Source organism: Falco punctatus (assembly GCF_963210335.1).
Source record: "Falco punctatus genome assembly, chromosome: 9".
In the NCBI taxonomy this organism is placed as follows: domain Eukaryota; kingdom Metazoa; phylum Chordata; class Aves; order Falconiformes; family Falconidae; genus Falco; species Falco punctatus.
Window position 1 is genome coordinate 49401587 of NC_137589.1, and position 17514 is coordinate 49419100.

A 17514-nucleotide genomic window follows, 5' to 3' on the forward strand; every position below is an offset into this window, starting at 1 on the left:
AGGCATCTTGGCTGGGCACAAGGTTTGTTGCAGGTTGGTGGCCCGTGTCAGGGCTTACAGGGCTTGAAGGCCAAAGTGAGGTTGGTTTGGGGAATGGTGCCCTCGGGAGGAGGGCACAGCTCCCTTGGTTAATGTAGCTCCTTGGTTAATATTTCAGGAGATTCTGTGCTGCCTCTAGGAATTGCATAGCAACATCTCCAGAAGTTCAGGGCACCCTCCCTTAGCTGGTTGGGTTGGCTCACCTGGGTGCCCCGTCCTCCTGGACTCTTCAGCCCACTGTGCTTGCTTCCTTCATAGACCAGACAGTGCGAGCTGACTTCACAAGTCTTTGTCACTGTGATGCTGAGCTCCGGTTGTAGCCTGATGGGCCATGCTCAGCTGTCAGTTGTACATCTGCATGTTATCTGGGTCTACTTTAATTTGCATCCAAGCCACACGCCAGCACTGCCCCAGGGAGGATTTAGCTTGGTCAAGTAGGAGTCTCACCACTGAGAAATGTTTAATTTAAAAAGCAGTTTCCTTCCACCTAACAAGAAATGTTTCTTCTGGAGTGAGAATTCCCTCAAAACACTGTCCGGGGCTGAGCACTAATGAATTCCTCTTCTCTTTATTTTTCCCTGCGTCTCCTGGAATCTCTAGCATCTCGTAAGTATAATCTTCATTTTTTTATTTCCTTGTCTGTTGGTGTCCTGAATAAATTCTCCTCTCCTCTCCTGTCCATCATATTCACTCATGCTTTCCCTACGCTAGGGCTGTTTGTCAGGCGGTGAGAGGTTAGATGGCTACACCTGGTAGGCCTACAAGGATCACAGCACAACCATCCTCATCTTCAAAACAGAGGCTACAGTTGCTAGCATGCTTTTGTGCCTCTTGGTCCTGCTGTACAGAGGTTTTGTGTGTGCAGTCTCCTAGGTCCGTTCCTCCGTAGCAGGGATGACGGCTGCTCGCCCCTATTTTTGGGCCAGGCTCTGGCCAGTCTTATATTTGTTTTAGGAACAACTGCTTGTTCAGCCACCTACCCTAGGGAGTGAGGACCTTTGCTGTGGGGAGTCTTTTGCCTGGCCCCTGGTGTGCACGCAGTCCTGCGAGGGCTGGCTGCCTTCCTCGGTCAGCCTAACCTCTCTCTGTTGTCTGGTGAGAGCTTCCCTGTCTGTGTTTCGTGTCCTCTCCAGTTCAAAGCTGTGTAGTCGGTTAATGGCTTAAAATGGTTTCCCAGGGCGTTCAGGGGCTACGCAGAGAGGAAGAGACGGAAACGAGAGAATGATTCTGCAGCTGTTATACAGAGGTAGGGCCCGTTTTCTCCCATAGCTGTAACCTTGCCTGGTGTTGCATGGGCCCTTCGGGTGTCATTAGTGACGCTTGATGACATTGAACGTGGTTGTCCCTGTCTGTGTTGCTCTTTGTAGGGACACTAGCAGTGGCTGTGTTGGAAATGTGGAGGTGAATGATGCTGCAGTACTCAAGATAGCTGATCTCCATCTTCTTAAAGGAACACTGTCAAGTTTCTTTCAAGCTTCCAAATATAATAGGCAAGATCTGTGTTTCAGGCAGAGAAATATTTTTTATATATATATAAACACTTAAAGGCATAGTTTCCCCAGCCCTATCCCAAGTACTTGGAATTTGAGTTTAGCTGAATACTTTTATGTGCTGTTGCTGTATCTACAAATGCACCTCAAAAACGTGAGACCTAGACAAAGTTATTATCTCTGGTGTCCAGGAGTCTATTTTTTAAATCTTTTTTTAAAGAACAGGAAGGAAAGAAAAAGAAAGGAAAGAAAAAGGGGACTGATCATTGTCTGGGTATTACAGAAGAGCCCTGTTTTCCCTCTGCTGGCTTCACTGGGCACATCACTTAGCCACTATGGTCATCAGAACTGTTCCATTTTTTTAAATGTGCCAAAGCTCCTGTATTTTGGCAGCCTGCTAAGAAGGGTTTGTGCCGTTGGTTAAAAACTTGCCACGATCACTTCAGCACTGTTCAAAACAAAGTAGGAGAAAAACATCAGGTTTTCTTAACTGGGAAATTGCTGGGAAGACACTGTTTTTAGCAACTTAAGGGTGGTGGGTTTTTTCATCAATAATGAAGAGAAATGAAAACCAAAATTAAAGATGTTGTAATTAAATGGACAGTGTATCTTTTAAAAAGAAAGAGATTTCTCAGAATTTGTTAGACAGAGGTGAGTCTTTGTTAGAAAATGGCTTGTTTGTGTGGCTTGCAAGTACAGGAGTGGGGCTTGTATACCTCGGTGATGCTGTGTAGTCAGGACGGAGTCATGTCATCCGTGTTTTGAGGGGCCAGCATGTCCCTTCACCTCCTGTGAACACTGCAGGTCTAGGCAGGATTGTACAGGGCGACCCCATCTGCATTTATCTTGTCATAAAAAAGGAGATGGGATAGCAGTGATGGGGTTTTGGCTGTGCCATGCAAGCAGATTCTGGCCAACCGTAAGGATGCTGGCAGTTAGTGTTCAGATCTGTTCTCCAGGGAGCGAGGAGGACCCCAGCCCCACTGCAGTTTCGAATGCTTGTGGTGCAGCCCTTCATGGCCTCTGGTGTTTTGGAAGTTCAGTTGTTACCGCACAGCTCTTCGGTGCTTGGCCCTGTGTGTCTGGTGCGCAAGGAGGCTAGTTTGTGCAGCATGGCACGCAGTGGTGTCACCTCGAGGGTGAGTGATGTCCAATGGTTTGCTGAACCTTGTGGCGGCTGCAAGGAGGAGCTGGGGAGAAGAGCGTGAGAGGCGCTGTCGGGAGTTTTGCAGGGCTTGGATGTATGTCAGTAATTCTGTCGCTGACCTCTGTTTGGGTAATGAAAAGGCTTCGCTGCAGAGCGTGAATGATCCGCTGCAGGCAGAGCTGCAGAGTGTGTGCGGTGGGGCTGCCGTGTCTTGGAGACCCTTTCGCCAGGATGGATACTGTGGAGGTGGCATAGGGTCACGCAGACCATATGGCAAGCTGGAGCCTGTCAGGAGATGGACTCTTCAGGAAAGGGAGTCGTGAGGAGATTTTATCCTTGTAACTTGAGGGGTTGTTGTTGAATTTTGATGGGTGAAGAGATCTTGATAATTACCAAGTAACACTGGGTTTTCTGGGTGCAGTTGCCAGGATGCCCACATTAGGAGGCAGTCCCAGGTTTGCACCTCCTTTCCAAAGTGCCTTTTTTTTTTCTTTAAAGAAACGAGGAGAAGAAAAAGGCTTTTGTCCCATTCTCTGAGCATTTAGTGTGATGGTTAACCTTGAGCAGCTGGATTCTCCCTGGAGCTGCTCTCCACAGTATTTAGGAGATGTATCTAGACAGCTGCCCTCATGGGAGGGACCAAGCTGTCTAGGCAGCTGGGAGCATCACTCCTCCATGGCGAAGACTGCTTTACTCCCCCTTCCCCCCCAGGGTCTGAAGAAGCTCCTCTGTGGAGAGGACAACTGAGCATTTAACAGAAAAACAGATCGTACTCCAAAATGCCAAAAGCCCAAAGGATATAACAGTGGCCTTGGCAATTAACATTGTTGTTCAGAGTCTGGTATGATCTTGGTCTCACAATTGACCATAAAGATTTTCATTCTGATGATTTACAACATACGTCAAAGACCTTTCTGTGTAAAGAATGACCCTGTTTCCCTCTAAAATACTGTATTTATTTAGTAATGTGCAGTAAGACAGCCCACATTACCAGTCATCATGCACTCCAGAAGGCTTTGTACAAAGAGCCAGTCCCACTTGTGTTAGTGAAGGAAATTGTTTTAGTTATTTGTCTACAGGGCACAGTTGTCTAATCCACAGCAGTGAATCTTCACGTACCTAAGCAGAGCTAAAATAAATCTTTGGGAAACGACATTAATAGCCCAAGTGCAGATGGAAATTTGTCATGGAATAATGTTGCTTCCAGCTTCGTTACCCAGCTGCTAGTTTTCCTTCTTGAGCTGCTGTATTTGGATCCTGATGACAACGTGGGATCCAAAGCCAAAGTAGGGGACCGTGCAGAAGGTGGCGTGGCTTAAGTGCTCTCCCACAAGGGCTGTGTTTGTGTTGACCTCTCTGGATAGCAGGAAGCCTATCTGACTTTCTCTGAACAACTTCATGTCGGCGCTGGGAGTGTCTTCTAGTCCAATTAGTTTGCTAAAGCATCTGCATGGTTGTAACATGGCCTTACTCATCCCACTAACTTGTGTGTGAGCCAGAGGACTTGTCATTTTACCTGTTTCACCAGCAGTAGTCTCTGTTGCTTGATATCTGTGGGGTATGTCGGTGGGGCAGAAGGAAATCGAGGAAGGCTCCTCGACTCCATGCAGGCTGCTAGTACACGGGTTCACTGCCACCCCTGGGGCCATGGGGGCTGCACTGCAGGGTGAAATCAACCTGACTTAAGTAGCGTTCACAGAGGGGTTACACTTTTCTTGATAGTTCATGTGTTGCTTCTTCCTTGTGTCTCTTCGGGTGTCCTGTTTGGTTCCTGTCCTGTTTGGTTCCTGTCTAGGTGAGTGATGAGAAGCAGGTCCCTTGCAACTCGGAGGGGCTGGACACGGAGTCCCTCTGCCATGGTCTCTCAGGAGCGGCTGGGATGGTCTGTCCTACACAGACTTGACTACGGGGTATATCTGCTCCCCAGGGCTTCTCCTCTGGTGGGCTTTCCCCTGGAGCTGTGTACTCTGCAGCCCCGCTGAACTCTGCCTGTGAGCCCTGGGCAGGGAAGCTCGTGGTTAGGCAGGCAGAGAGCAAGCCCATGAGGTAGTCAGCCTTGCTGAATGGTGCTGTTCGGGAGGAAGAAGCTGCTTCAGGCTTTCCCAGCTCTTTGCCCCGGAGAGCAGTATGGGCTGCATAGTTGCTAACAGTACAGGTGGGATTTTAGAGCAGCTGGTGTGAATGGGTTTGGGAGTGAGCACAGCCATGACCATGGTGCCTGCATGCTGCCTAGCAGCGCAGAGCCTGGGCGCTCCGCTTCCCTTCTGAAGCGTGTGTGGAAGAAAGGAGAGAGGGGAGCAGTTACTGCTCTTTCCCAGGAGAAGAGGGAGCATTGCCAAGTGTGGGCAGCGGCTGTGTCTTCAGCACAGTTACAGCACAGGTGTGCCTCAGTCATAAGAAAGTGAACACAGGCTGTGAGAAGGGGACTGCCGTGCAGAACCTCACTTGCCGGACCACCAGAAACACTCATGCTCTTGACAAACATCACCATCCCCAGCACTAAGTAGGTGCAGGCTGGGAACCTGGTCTGCAGCTTTTGAGTGCCCAGAAAGAAATACGCTGTCTTCCCAATTTGACTTTTTATTCTCCCAGAGTTTTTTCCAGTTCTGCTGGACCCGGGTATTGCTTTGTATTACTTTTCTCAGAGGTTGTGTTTGGCCTTTCTTTTAGGAATTTTCGGAAGCACCTCCGCATGGTGGGGAGCCGAAGGGTTAAAGCACAAAGTAAGTGAGCACCTGTATGATGTGGCTGTGAGGAGTTGGGGTTTGTGCTGGTGGGACACTGGGAACCCTGCGTTATGTGCAGACGCGGGTATAAAGCACCTAGCATTGGGCTGGAGGAAGGATTTGACCGGTGCCATTTTACCCTACAAAAAAGAAGGCCAGGTTGTTGCAAGTCTCCAGGACGCACGGATGTCTGTGAGCAGCCTGTAGGCTGTTTCCAAGGACCCTCTGCCTTGGCCATGGGAGATCTCTGTGGAAGGAGAGCTGCAGCGTCCTTGTCCCACGTGCACCTGGTTCTCCGTGATCACCGGCGTAGACGCTTGTGAGGAGAACCAGAGCTGGGTTCAGCAGTGGAGCTGGCGAGGGGCTGCCTGGACTCCTACTGAAGCTGCGGACCAGCTGTGGCTCCCTGGGGACAGTTGGTGCTTTATGTGCCACGCAGACTGGTGGCTTTCTCTTCTCCTTCCCTGACAACTGCCATCTGCAGCAAGACCTGGGGGAAAGTTGCCTGGTGGGAGCCGAGAGGACGGTGGAAGGGAGAAAGAAGAGGAACAGGGAAGAGATTGAAGCAAGGGGGAAATAAGGGAGTGTTATGCCTCACTAGGGAAGAAATCACTTCTTAGGCCTAGGAAATGGCGGTTCTTTTTCCCTGAGGAAGGCAACACTCCTCCGTAACTTGGTTGGGGCAGCTCCCTTATCGCTCTGAAATGGCTGAGATTGGTCTAACTGGCTCCCGAGAGCTGAGGATTGTTCCAGAAGAGGAAACAGCTTGTTCTTCCCAGCCCCTGGCCAGGCATCATGTACAGGCTGCACACAGCAAAGCATTGCTGTGTTGAATTTGCAGTTTTTCCTTTCTCATATGCTGTGGGAAGTGAACAGCAAAGAGCACTGCCCTTTAAAGTGTCTTTATTGGCATCTGAATTAACACTGCCTGAAATGAACAGGGCTTACCTCCTGCTAGAGCTGTCTGGAAGTTCAGGCATGTCTCTCTGCCTTGGTAACTCTCGAGTCGTGTTTTCAAAGTTTTCTTCATGTGCACAATAGCTAAAGGCCTGGTTTTAAACAAAAGCTGAGGATGGAGATCACCTGAAGAACTTACTATGTGATTTGTCTCCCTGGACAGCCCCACTTGGACACACTGCAGCAGAGGACAGGTTGCTTCTCAGCTCTTGTAATGCAGATCTAAAGTGAATTCCTGTGCTGCTGCCATGAGATGATGTTACTAGATACACTGCCACAAACTTGCTGTCTGCTACCAGAAATAGGTGTTAGTGGCTATAAGTGGCTGTTAATCTAGGCATAGTGGCTTTCACATGGGCTTGCCAAGTCAGACATTGTCATTGGCAGTTCCTAGGAATTTGCCTGCAGTGCAGCCAGCTGTGCCAAGCTCCTTGGATTCCGCTCGGGAAATGCACGTACAAACAATATAATGCCCGTGGGGGAAAAGAAAAGAAAGCCGGAGGAGGAGTGCTCACGAGAGTGCAGGCGAGCAAAAACTGAAGGATCTCCTTTTTTGCAAGACAATGTATAGAGCGTGAGCTTTCCAGAGTCCCCCGCTCTGTTTGGTCCAGCTCTGGTTGGGATGCCACTAGAACATGAAGGGAGAACTGACTGGAGAACGACTGCCTTCATCTGGTCGTGTGTGTGTTGTTAGCTGTTGAGTACATCTTCCTGTGAGGCCTTTGAGTCGGAGCATTTACACTGGGACACTGGCATAACCTTGATTAAATTGAGGTTTGGGCTGCGTGCGTTTGAGGAGAGACCATCAAGTGTCCTCCTTTTTCTGTGTTACATATCCCATAATGGTCCTGCTCAGAAAGTGGGCACTTTGTCTTCTGCTGTCTAGAAGACAGACCTTTGCTGTGTGGAAAGGACTCGCGTTTGGCAAGCGGAAGAAAAGCACGAGGGAGTCTGTGATGTGTGGCTTTGGTGGAAATCTACTGGATGTTTTGTTTTGCTGGCAGCAACAGAGGTGGCTTTGGAGTCTGTTAATGTCGTGCTTTGGTTTTATCCTAGCATTTGCCGAACGGCGTGAGAGGAGCTTCAGCAGGTCCTGGAGTGACCCGACTCCCATCAAAGCTGATTCCTTCCATGACTCTCGAGAAAGTGAGTTCTGAGTCCTTTGAGCTTCCTCCTGTGGCCAAACCCTCCAGCTGAGGTGTTGACTGAAGTCCCACTGGAGTAACTCCTCTGTGCCCTTTTGTCCCATCTGTGATCCTTTTAGTTTCATGAGCTCTGAGCAAATAACACTCCAGGTATATGCACCTGTTCATCTGTGTGTACCTACATTTATTTGTAGAGCACAGCGCATCTAACCTCATGCTATTGTGCAGTTGCCAAAGGATACCCAGTGGTACAGCTCTCTTACAGCCCTCCGGTCCCATCATTCCTAATTCGCTTGGGACCAAAACAGCTACCTGGAAGCACACCAGTCCAAGGCTGCATTCACCGTGGTGGGGCTAACCTGCCTGGCTTCCCATGCAAGAGCCCCTTCTGAGCTCTTTCCTAGGCTAGAATAGCTCAAGAGCACAGCTGTGGTGCTCCATGAGATGTAGCTTTGATTTCCTTCTGGTTGCACAGATGATAGCTTAGGGCAATCTGATCTTCCTTTGGGCTGCCAGGAATTCCTCTGGGAATCCCCAGTAATTCTGCAGTGTTCTGCTTGTGGGGACTGAGATGCTGTTGTGTTAATTTACGGAAGGAAATGCCAGCATCTTCTCACTGTCTTTTTATAAAGGGAACGGCTGTTTTACCCAGATTTTATTGAAACTCTGTAGGCAAGGGACTTGGTGGATATGAGTTTGCCTATGTTGAAATGGGTTGTATTGTGAATGAATTTCACTAATGAAATGAACTGACCTACCAGGTAAGCATGAGATCCAGGCCTTCTACCTGTAGAAAACTCTGTACCAGGTTGTATGGGGAGATGTATGCAAGGCCAGTTCAAAACGTGACCCGATGGTTCCTTTGCAGTCTGATTCCTCCCCGCTCCCTCAGCTAACTCGGAGGCGAATGGAAAAGACGTGGTTCAGACAGGCTTCAGGCACTGCCCGGTGACACTCGGACATCCCAAAAGGCACAAATAGCGGCATCTCAGTTCTCTTTCCTTAGTCCCTGGCTTCAGGGAACCATCTCTAATTTTAACCTTTAACGGTCAATTATATTCCTTCCAGATGTTGGTTTTTTTTCCCCAGGAGGCATTGAAGGCCAACAGGTAAGGTCAATTTGGAGAGCAAATTCAAGTATAACGTTGCAGTCCTGGTGTGTTTGCTACGGCTGTCCTCACGGTCTGGGATGTCTCTGCCAGGATCAGTTTGACCAACACAGCAGAGTTTCTTTATAATCGTTCAGAAGACATAGAGCAGTAATTATTACAAGGAGACCAGCTTTGAAGTCTTTGGACTTTTTGCTCATCAGCTTGGCAATGTTAAAGTGTAGAGCATCTGTCCGTGTTCTGTCTCTTCTCGTTTCTGAAATGACAGGGTGACTGTTGTGAATTAGCATTTGAAAGGGTAACCTGGTGACTGTGAGAGTGATGAAAAGTCATGTGATACGTGTTACCAGGCTCTGCGTGTGCACTCTTCATTTGTTAAATGTTTGCCTGTTCAGAGACGCCAGCCCCAAAGAGTGTCGTCTGTCACTCTGTGGAAGAAAGGAGGGCACAAGTCTCATGGCTTGTGGTACCTCTTGCGAGCTAGCTGCCAGGCAGGATCGAGTGGGGAAGGCAAGCTGTTCTACCCTTGTAACGCAGGCTGTGTTCTGGCAGGCCATGACCTTCAGGATTCCTGCGGCACTTTGGATGGTGACTTTGACTTGAACTGGGAAGCAGAAAAGGAACTTGAAGCCATGGCGTGTGATGGAGAAGACTTTATTCCACCAAAAATAATGGTGAGGATTTCCAGCTCGGCTACCTGTATCTCCTCAGGCTCTGTCTGTCCTTTCAGAGGTGCTGAGTTTAGGATTGTCATGGGCAGAGGCAGGTCTTCAGTATGGGCAGCTCTTCTGGTGTGAGTGAGAGTCACCCAGGGATCAGCCAAGACATGACATTGTATTCAGCATCTGTTATTACTGGGGATAGTGTGCTGAAAGAAAACTAGAAGTGGAAGAAACCTGTAGTCCAACCCCAAATCAGAGCAGGACTGTCGCCAGCACGGAATTGAGTTAGCCTGAGTCACGATAACTCTGACAATAGACACCCCAGTCCCAGCAGCCCCTCGCTCGTGTTTTTACTTGCCTGATTCGCTTTGGAGCCATACGTCATCCCTTGAGATGCTTTCAGCCCCTTTATCATTCCTTGATACTAGACTTCCCCCCGTGCTCCCTGCTGCTATGCCCTGTGGGGTTTGACAGACAGGACCAGGGTCTGACACATCCCTTCTCTGGCCACATGCACAAGTACTCGGGCAAAACAGGGTCTCAAGCTTCCAGCTTGTTCTCAGGGCAGCATTCCCAGTCCAGCACAGCAGTACCGTGTTGGAATGGGTCCTGCTAAGACTTGGGAAGAGTGAAGGACATGGGGACGGTCTGCTGCTAGATCTGTTCCCAGGCTCTCTGTACAGACTCAGCCCTAAAGCACCCTCAGGGCAAAGTGACCAGGTGAGACCCAAACGCTAGGAACCCAGCGCTTGGGTTTGTTCAGCCCTTGACACCTCTAGCGTGTCTCCCCGGGTGGTGTATGTGATGAGTGTCTGTCCATAGACTCTGTATACTGTGCCTCTTCAGAAACTTTACGTTAACTCCCTCGCGGCCAAAGCAGTGATGTGCTGCCTGCCAGGAGGGGGGGCTTTGAAGCCAGCCCCAGCTGAAGCCCAGGCTGCACTTAGGAGCCCGCCAGCACTACTGCCTGCTCCCTTCTCGCAGCAATGCGCAGAGGCGCCTGAAATCACAGCACAGCCGAGTTGCCCGTGTTCCCATAGCCCTTTGGCTTGTGCTGGCGGCAGGTCCATCCTCTGAGGCTCTCCTGCTGATGGAACCAGCTGAAGCTTCAGCCAGTGTTGCCAGGCAGCCTGCATCTGCCTGACATCCTGTGGCTGTGTCTACCTGTGCCTGACGCCATTTCATCCCTCGGCTGGTTCCTCTTCAGGTGTACAGTCCCACCACCAGCCAGCTACGCGTGCCAGTTTTAACAATCCTCTGCAGCCAGGAGCACAGACCCTGGCACAGAGGAAGGCTGTACAGGAATCGCCTTTACTGGGTACAGCCATTCGTGGTGACACACAAGCTTTTTCATCCTCTGTGCACACTGGTCTCCCCTTTGAAAACTCTTATCTCGGGCTCAGTCCTGCCTTTTAGGCAGAGCCGTGTGCTCGTTTGTTGGGGGTCGAGGAGACTGTGACACGTGGTGTACTTGGCAGGCCTGGGGGTGCTCTGCAGCGGAGCAAAGGCTTGGAGGACCTTCCCCAGGGATGCAGGTAGGCCGAGTTAGCTGCTAGTTAGTAACACCTCAGAGCAACTGAACAAGGCGCTGTTATCACAGCCTTTGTGCTTCTGTCCAGACTCTTACTGGCTCCTCCTCATGCTGTTGCACTTCTTGTTTCTCCTTCCAGCTCATTTCTTCCAAGGTGCCCAAAGCAGAGTATGTCCCAACAATTATCCGCAGGGACGATCCCTCTATCATCCCCATTCTCTATGTAAGTATGTCGCGTCTGCCGTGTCTGAATGTGTGGGAACAGGCTTCATACGGAGAATTTTTTCTTTTTTAGTCCCTATCCCTAGTTCCTGTTACAGTGATTCCAAAACACTGATGTGATTCGGAAAGGCTGTCAGGAAAGGGCTAGGGGTGTGCTAAACCCAGATTTGGGGGCTGGGATTGCTTTGGGGGAGCTTGGGTCAGGGTGGAAGAGTAAGGTGGAGTAAAAACTGCACGTGTGGGCTGCCAGACTATGCAGGCACAGCCAGGCAGCATGGGGAGGTTAACAAGGGGAGGCAGGACAGGCCTGAGCCCCCAAGCAGAGCTGTGTGCTGCCAAGCTTAGGGCTCCTCCTTGTGCTCAGCCTTGGACAGGATGAGCAGGACCTCAGGGCTCTGCAGTGAACCATGAACCCCATCACCCTGTGTGCAGTGGTGTGTCCCTGTAAGTCATTAATTTAACCTTGATTTTTCACTCCGAGTCCTGCCTGAGCAGGTGTTTGAAACACCAGCAAGGAGACATGGGTCTTTTTTTCCTAATCGCTTTATAGTCCTGTAATTTGAAAAAGAAGAGTGGGACTGACAGCCCAGGAAAGTCAGTCTCCACATGCAGCAGGCAGTGCTGTGGGAGACTTTAGCTTTGCCGCCTCTCCAAGAGTTGTCTGGTTGTCCTGAGGACCCTGCGATGCCAGAGGCAGGTGTGCTGGGAGCGTGGCTGTTTGCCAGCTTGAACACGTGTAGAGCCGGAGGCTGGCTACACAACATGGGCCAAGAGGCAAATACACGCTGCTGATGCTGACCGTACGGGTGGTGTGTGCTTTGGATTTGTCTGCAGGATTCCTCTTCAAGCCTTTGGATGGATTTGGTCTTCATGGACCATTCAGTCTTCAGCTTCTTTGCTGACATGCGGTTTAGGGTGGTAATTACTGTGATGTGACTAGAAGCCGTCGGTATAATCATGCTCTTAGAGCATCTGTTTGCCTGGGAATGGGATTGTGTGCGATATTAATCACTATAATAATGTCATGGGAGCTGGTGTAGTGACAGTGAACCTTGATGTGTCTTCTCTCTTGGTTTACAGGACCATGAACATGCCACCTTTGATGACATCCTAGGTACGTGAGTGTTACCTCCTTTTCTTAACTCCTGCCCATTGCAAATGTAACTGATCGATATGTTAAAGTCACTCCATTGCCCTGTGTCTCAGCTGCCACTCATGAAAGCGTTTTCGTCACGCCAGTGATACCTGACAGTCAGTCAGCAGCTGTTGGATGTGCTGCAAAAATAAAACTTCACCTCTGTGGCCCTTTTCTATGTCAAGCTTCTGGTTTATGAAAGGAAAGCCGAGGCACAGGGCAGCAAGGGTACCTGTTGACTGTACTCTGGTAGGTGAGCAGGAGCATTAAGGAGGGTCAGGACAGCTGGGTCTGCTGCAGTGCCGTGGTCAGTGTTGAGCAGTGTCTGGCGCTGCACCGTACCTTCTCTGCCCTGTGAAATGCTGGGGTTCCCTGCTTTCCACAGCCTGAAAGCAAAGGGTTTGCTTTGACATCAGTGGGCATGTAGGTGCTGAGCACCTCTCGCAGCTCAGCCTCCTGCCTTCAGGACTAAAGGGAGAGGAAATAAGATTAACATTTAACTTCCTCCATGGATCATCTTTTCCAACTTGTTTTTTGCAGAGGAAATAGAGAAGAAGCTTAACATTTATCGGAAAGGTTGCAAAATCTGGAAGATGCTGATATTCTGCCAGGTACGTGACAGTTGTTAAGCGCTTGGATGGTTTGTTGCAAATTTGTCTTTTTCTACAGGGAAAATTACATAGAGGAACCAATATTCCAAAGTCAGGTTCTGTTAAAGTAACTGCATGTGTACAGCTTTCACTTCTCATTTCCCCAGACAGCGAGCAGTCTCAAGCTGCTGCGACAGCAGGAAATAAAACCTGATTTAGTGGGCCAAGTCCAGAGCTGGGCTGCTTCTCAGCTGCTTTCAAGGAAACCCAGGCAAGCTAGCATTAGCACAGACCTCAAAAGGAGGATTCCAGAAAGAGGAACAAGCGTTTGCGATGTGGTGGTTACGGTTTTCATACAGCCTTAGTATAGCAATGACAGTGGTGCGTGTTGTGGGTCAGACCGGCAGGCAGCACAGCCCAGAGGCCAGCGTACGCAGGAGAGGGGTCAGGGTACAGGCTTGCCGAGCTGTGGGTGGGACGGATTCAGGCACTGCTGGTCTGGGGCTGGTCAGGGATTTCCTTCCCAAGTCTCTTCTTCCTCAGGGTGGTCAGCTTTGGACTTCCCCAGCAGCTGTGCAAGGAACCATGAAATGGGAAGTTAGGAAGGTAATCCGACTTGAACTCCCTCCCACATGCCTAATGCTGTGAAACAGCAGGGTTTTGCGGCACACTGACCTGGAGGTTGCGACTCTTAATTCTCCTGACGTTGTTCTCAGTCTTTTTACGCCTACTGCTGCCAGAGTCCAGTTCTTCTACAGCGATGTCTTGCCTGCTTATCCCTGCTTCGCTCAGCTTCTCATCTGCCTACCGCAGCAAGTCCCCTAGCATCCCCAAATTAAAGGGACTTTCTTGTCTTCCCTATTACTCTTCGGCCACCCATAATGAAGGTTTTTATCTATTTTTGTGCCTTTCTGGAGCGAGGTGGGCATATAACTGTAAAAAATGGAGAATCCAACCCCCAACACACTTGCTATATGTGAATATTTCCTGAGCAGCAGGTGCCTGCGGTGTGTGCAGTGGAGGTTGTAGCAGCCGTGCCAGCCTGGTGTATCTGCTCTGCTCCCTTGTGGCACTTCTGGGGATGGCTGTGCAGGACAAGAAACATACCCAGGGCTTGTTTCTGTGCAAAGTGGTTTCATCTCTCTCTCCCTCTCTCTCTCTCTCTCTCTCTCCCCCCCGCCCCCCCCCCCCCCCTCTTGCAGGGAGGTCCTGGTCACTTATACTTGTTAAAGAACAAAGTTGCCACTTTCGCCAAAGTGGAGAAGGAGGAAGATATGATCCTGTGAGTGGCTGTGATATGTTCTGGACTTGCATAGCACTTTTTCTGCTCGGTTTGCTCCGTGTTTGTAGTAGGTGGCTTAACAGGAGAGGTGAAGGGAGCTGGGGTGGCTTGGTCAGGGGAAGAAGAGGCTGAGGGGGGACCTAGCAGCAGCTTACAGCTCCTTCAAGGGGGAGCTGCAAAGATGGTAGAGCCAAGCTCATCCCTGGGGTGGTGCAGCCCTGGGACAGGTCACTAGAAGATTTATGCTTTTATCTGCTGTTCACTGTCTCTGGACTAGAGACTATCAAGAAAGGGTAAAAAAGGTTATTTCCTCTCCTAACAAAGGCTCCGCTGACCAGAAACCAGAACATGTACCTCATGCCTCTGTTGCTCAGAAGTGGCTGAGATGGCATTTCTATGCAGGCGACTAGTGGCAGAAAGCCAAACCGTTCCCCCCCAGCTGTCTCTGGTAGCTGCCCTCCTAATTGCAGGGGGAAATGGCATTTGTCTCTGCAAAGCCTGCTCGAAGTCCAGCATGGTACTGAGGAAGATTTTTCCTAACATGCCAGCCCGTCAGCCAGGGATGCTGAGGCAATTTTGCTTCTCCTTGCAGAGAGTTAAGCATTGCTTGTTTTGCAGCCTGCTCACTTGTGCTGGCTCAAACGTACTTGGCTAACAGTGCTTCATTGTGGGGGAGAGGATGTATACCAACCTGTTCTTACACAACTTTCTGTTGGCATGAGAACTGAGTACTTAAATCAACATCTGTTCAGCACGCTCATGCTCTGGCACAAACGCTGTCAATAAAATTCTTCCGCACGTGTGTGCGGACATGCTTCTGAACACATTCCAGGCATAGCTGGTGCAAAGCTGGTAATTCAGGGACCTTTGGAAAGCTGTGAACACGCAGCTGAAAACTTGGGTGCTTGGAAGTGAATGTTTCCACCCAAGCTGTATGTCCCTGGGAGGCAGTCATGGAAAGCCTTAGGCTGCAGTCTGATCGCAGACCCTACAGAGGATCTACTGGGCTTTAGAGCCCCCAGAAGTCTGTGCTAAGCTGCTGCACGAGGGAGGTGGTTGGATTTCATGCCCCTTGGGCACAGCATGCTGGTCAGTGCTCACAAAATATAGCAGGTCTGGTGAGCAGCGCCAAGCAAGGGCTAACATGGAACAGCCTGGTTTGGTGTTCTCTCTAGCTATGGAGAAGAAGGGCCTCTCCAGCTGTTCTCTGCCTATTTCGTGCCCTGGAAATGAACCAGTACACTGATAACACTCCTATTTAGAAAGGGCAATTGTGAATAGAAATGGGAGAGAGGATATTCGAGGGAACTGCTACAAGAAGAGGATGCTTAGTAAAACTGTCAGTCTAAAAGCAATCCTGGTGGACTTTGCTCCTTTCACTTTGGAGCTTCCTTGGGTTGTTGGGCTACTCCTCCTTCTCTACCACATGACTTGGACCTGCTCCTCAGACCCTTGCTCTGCCCCTGCTTTTCCATGTTGAAGAACCAGTGGTTCTTCCTCAGCAGCTTGCTTCTCAGGCTACAAGCCCTAGGCCCTTTTTGAGCAGTGTGTGCGCACACATCGTTGTGATTAGTCATGCATATGAGGAGATAGATTTATTTATTTATTTTTAATTACGTATTCTGGTTTTTTTTATTTCTTCCAGCTTCTGGAAGAGGTTGAGCCGGCTGATGAGTAAAGTCAATCCTGAACCAAATATCATTCACATCATGGGCTGCTACGTTCTTGGAAACCCCAATGGGGAGAAGGTAAGAGTTCCTGAGTTGCCTCTCGGGGTATGTCTGCTGAGTAGCACCAAGCCCACAGAGGCAATAGTCACTCTGAAGTCTAAACCTTCCTCTTCTGCTGTGGGGAACATGCTGCTATCCTGTCCCATGAGTGGCTGTGAATGGGCAAACCACCCCATGGATTCTGCCTTCCCCAGAGAGCAAGGGAGGAACGCCAAGTCATGTGCAGGACAAATACTGAAGCCTTTGAGAACAGTCATTCATTCAAAGCACTTTATTTGTGCTGGTGAGCTAGTTGTTTTGAAGGACGTGAGGGTTTTCTAGAGGTAGGGAGCAGGGTGGGCAATTCTGGGTACCCTGGAGGTTTGTCTTTGTTTTCAGCTGCTAACTCTTGATATGTTTTCCTTTCAGCTATTTCAGAATCTGAAAAACTTAATGAATCCTTATAGGGTTGCCTTTGAGTCCCCACTTGAACTATCAGCTCAAGGTAATTTATTTTCTGTACAAAGACTCACACGTTCCTAATCGGCCTGCCTCCTTCAGTGGGCACCTTCCTGAAAAAGCAATTTTGAACTCCCTTAAGCCCAGCCATGGTCTTTATTTTGCTTGTGTAGTTCAGTTGCTGAACCTGGTTTTCCCTTTCAAATCCTCCATGTTCACATTCCATCTATCCTGTTTGTTGTGCCTGAAGCTGCAGAGCCCTCTCCCAGCTACTGGCAGTGGCAAAGTAGCCTAAACAGTAGGTGGCTTTCCAGGCTGAGTTTAGGAGATCCATCATTTTGCTAGGGTGTGTGAAGTCTGTGGGAGAAATGCACATAGGAGCAGAACCTCTTCTGTGACCTGCTGTGCAGGGGTCGCTTCCCCAGGACTCACGCCACTGGTACTGAGTGAGTTGTGCCATCAACAAGCGACTGGGATATAGCCTACTGGAGCCATTCTACATCTCAGTCTGCTTTGCCTTTTTTTTTTTTTTTTCCTGTAGCTCAAGATATTTCAAGGGACTATGTAATTTTTCCTGTTCTTTGGTCCATGTAAGTAAATACGGGTGCAGCTTCAAGAGGAACTTACTCTGAATTTGCCCTTGTTATTTTATCTTTGCTGTAGTCCTTGGTGCTTTGTTCTCTTGGAAGATGAATACAAGCAGCACTAGGCTATAAGCACTGTGGATACATCCTCTGCTGCTCACAGCTGGCATCAGCACTGATGGGTTATTCTTGACTCCCACTTACTGTCGTAGGAATGTATGGGAGTTGAGCACATTTGTGCTGCGCAGGGTCCTCTGCGTGTGTCCTGTGGAGGTTTGCACCCAGCTTTATACAGTGCTTGCACAGATCCCACAGCGAACATGCTCACAACATGTGTGCCGAGAAGCGACTTGCAGGGAAATTCCTGGATTTACATGCAGCTTGGCAGGCAAGGCAGCAGGTTCTGTGCGCATGCATTTGAGCAGTTCGTCTTTCAGGAGGCTGGTCTGAAGAATACGTCTGAATTTATCCCCTTGATCACTCTGGGATGTTCCAGTAGTGTACCCTCTCTAATCCTTCACAAAGTCACCTAAAACTAATCTTAATCAGGCCTCAAAAGCGAAAATCCCCTCCTTGAGCTGTCTCAGAGCCCATGGTTGCTTGCTGTGCTGTTTTCAAATGCACTCACTGCCTCCCGTGCATGGCCTTCGGTCTGTGGCCGCCTTGTCAGTCGCACCACCTTCAATCAGAGGCACCAGTGGCGCACAACTTGCGTTTGTGTGTCCTG

The 17514-nt window shown here is 49.6% G+C and overlaps 1 protein-coding gene across 5 annotated transcripts in view; it reads left to right on the forward strand.

The window, feature by feature from the left end:
- The window catches only part of NSMF (NMDA receptor synaptonuclear signaling and neuronal migration factor), a 62541-nt gene that overhangs the window by 36714 nt on the left and 8313 nt on the right, over window positions 1–17514 (forward strand). The window contains exons 5-14 of one of the 5 annotated variants that reach the window (XM_080402074.1): window positions 1217–1285; window positions 5347–5399; window positions 7416–7505; window positions 9166–9287; window positions 10946–11029; window positions 12109–12142; window positions 12704–12774; window positions 13956–14035; window positions 15681–15783; window positions 16174–16249. In XM_080402074.1, the coding sequence (XP_080258200.1) occupies window positions 1217–1285; window positions 5347–5399; window positions 7416–7505; window positions 9166–9287; window positions 10946–11029; window positions 12109–12142; window positions 12704–12774; window positions 13956–14035; window positions 15681–15783; window positions 16174–16249 (782 nt within the window). Of the gene's footprint in view, window positions 1–1216; window positions 1286–5346; window positions 5400–7415; window positions 7506–9165; window positions 9288–10945; window positions 11030–12108; window positions 12143–12703; window positions 12775–13296; window positions 13360–13955; window positions 14036–15680; window positions 15784–16173; window positions 16250–17514 lie in introns of all 5 variants that reach the window. The other 4 variants (XM_080402075.1, XM_080402077.1, XM_080402076.1 and 1 more) reach the window with 4 other exon arrangements.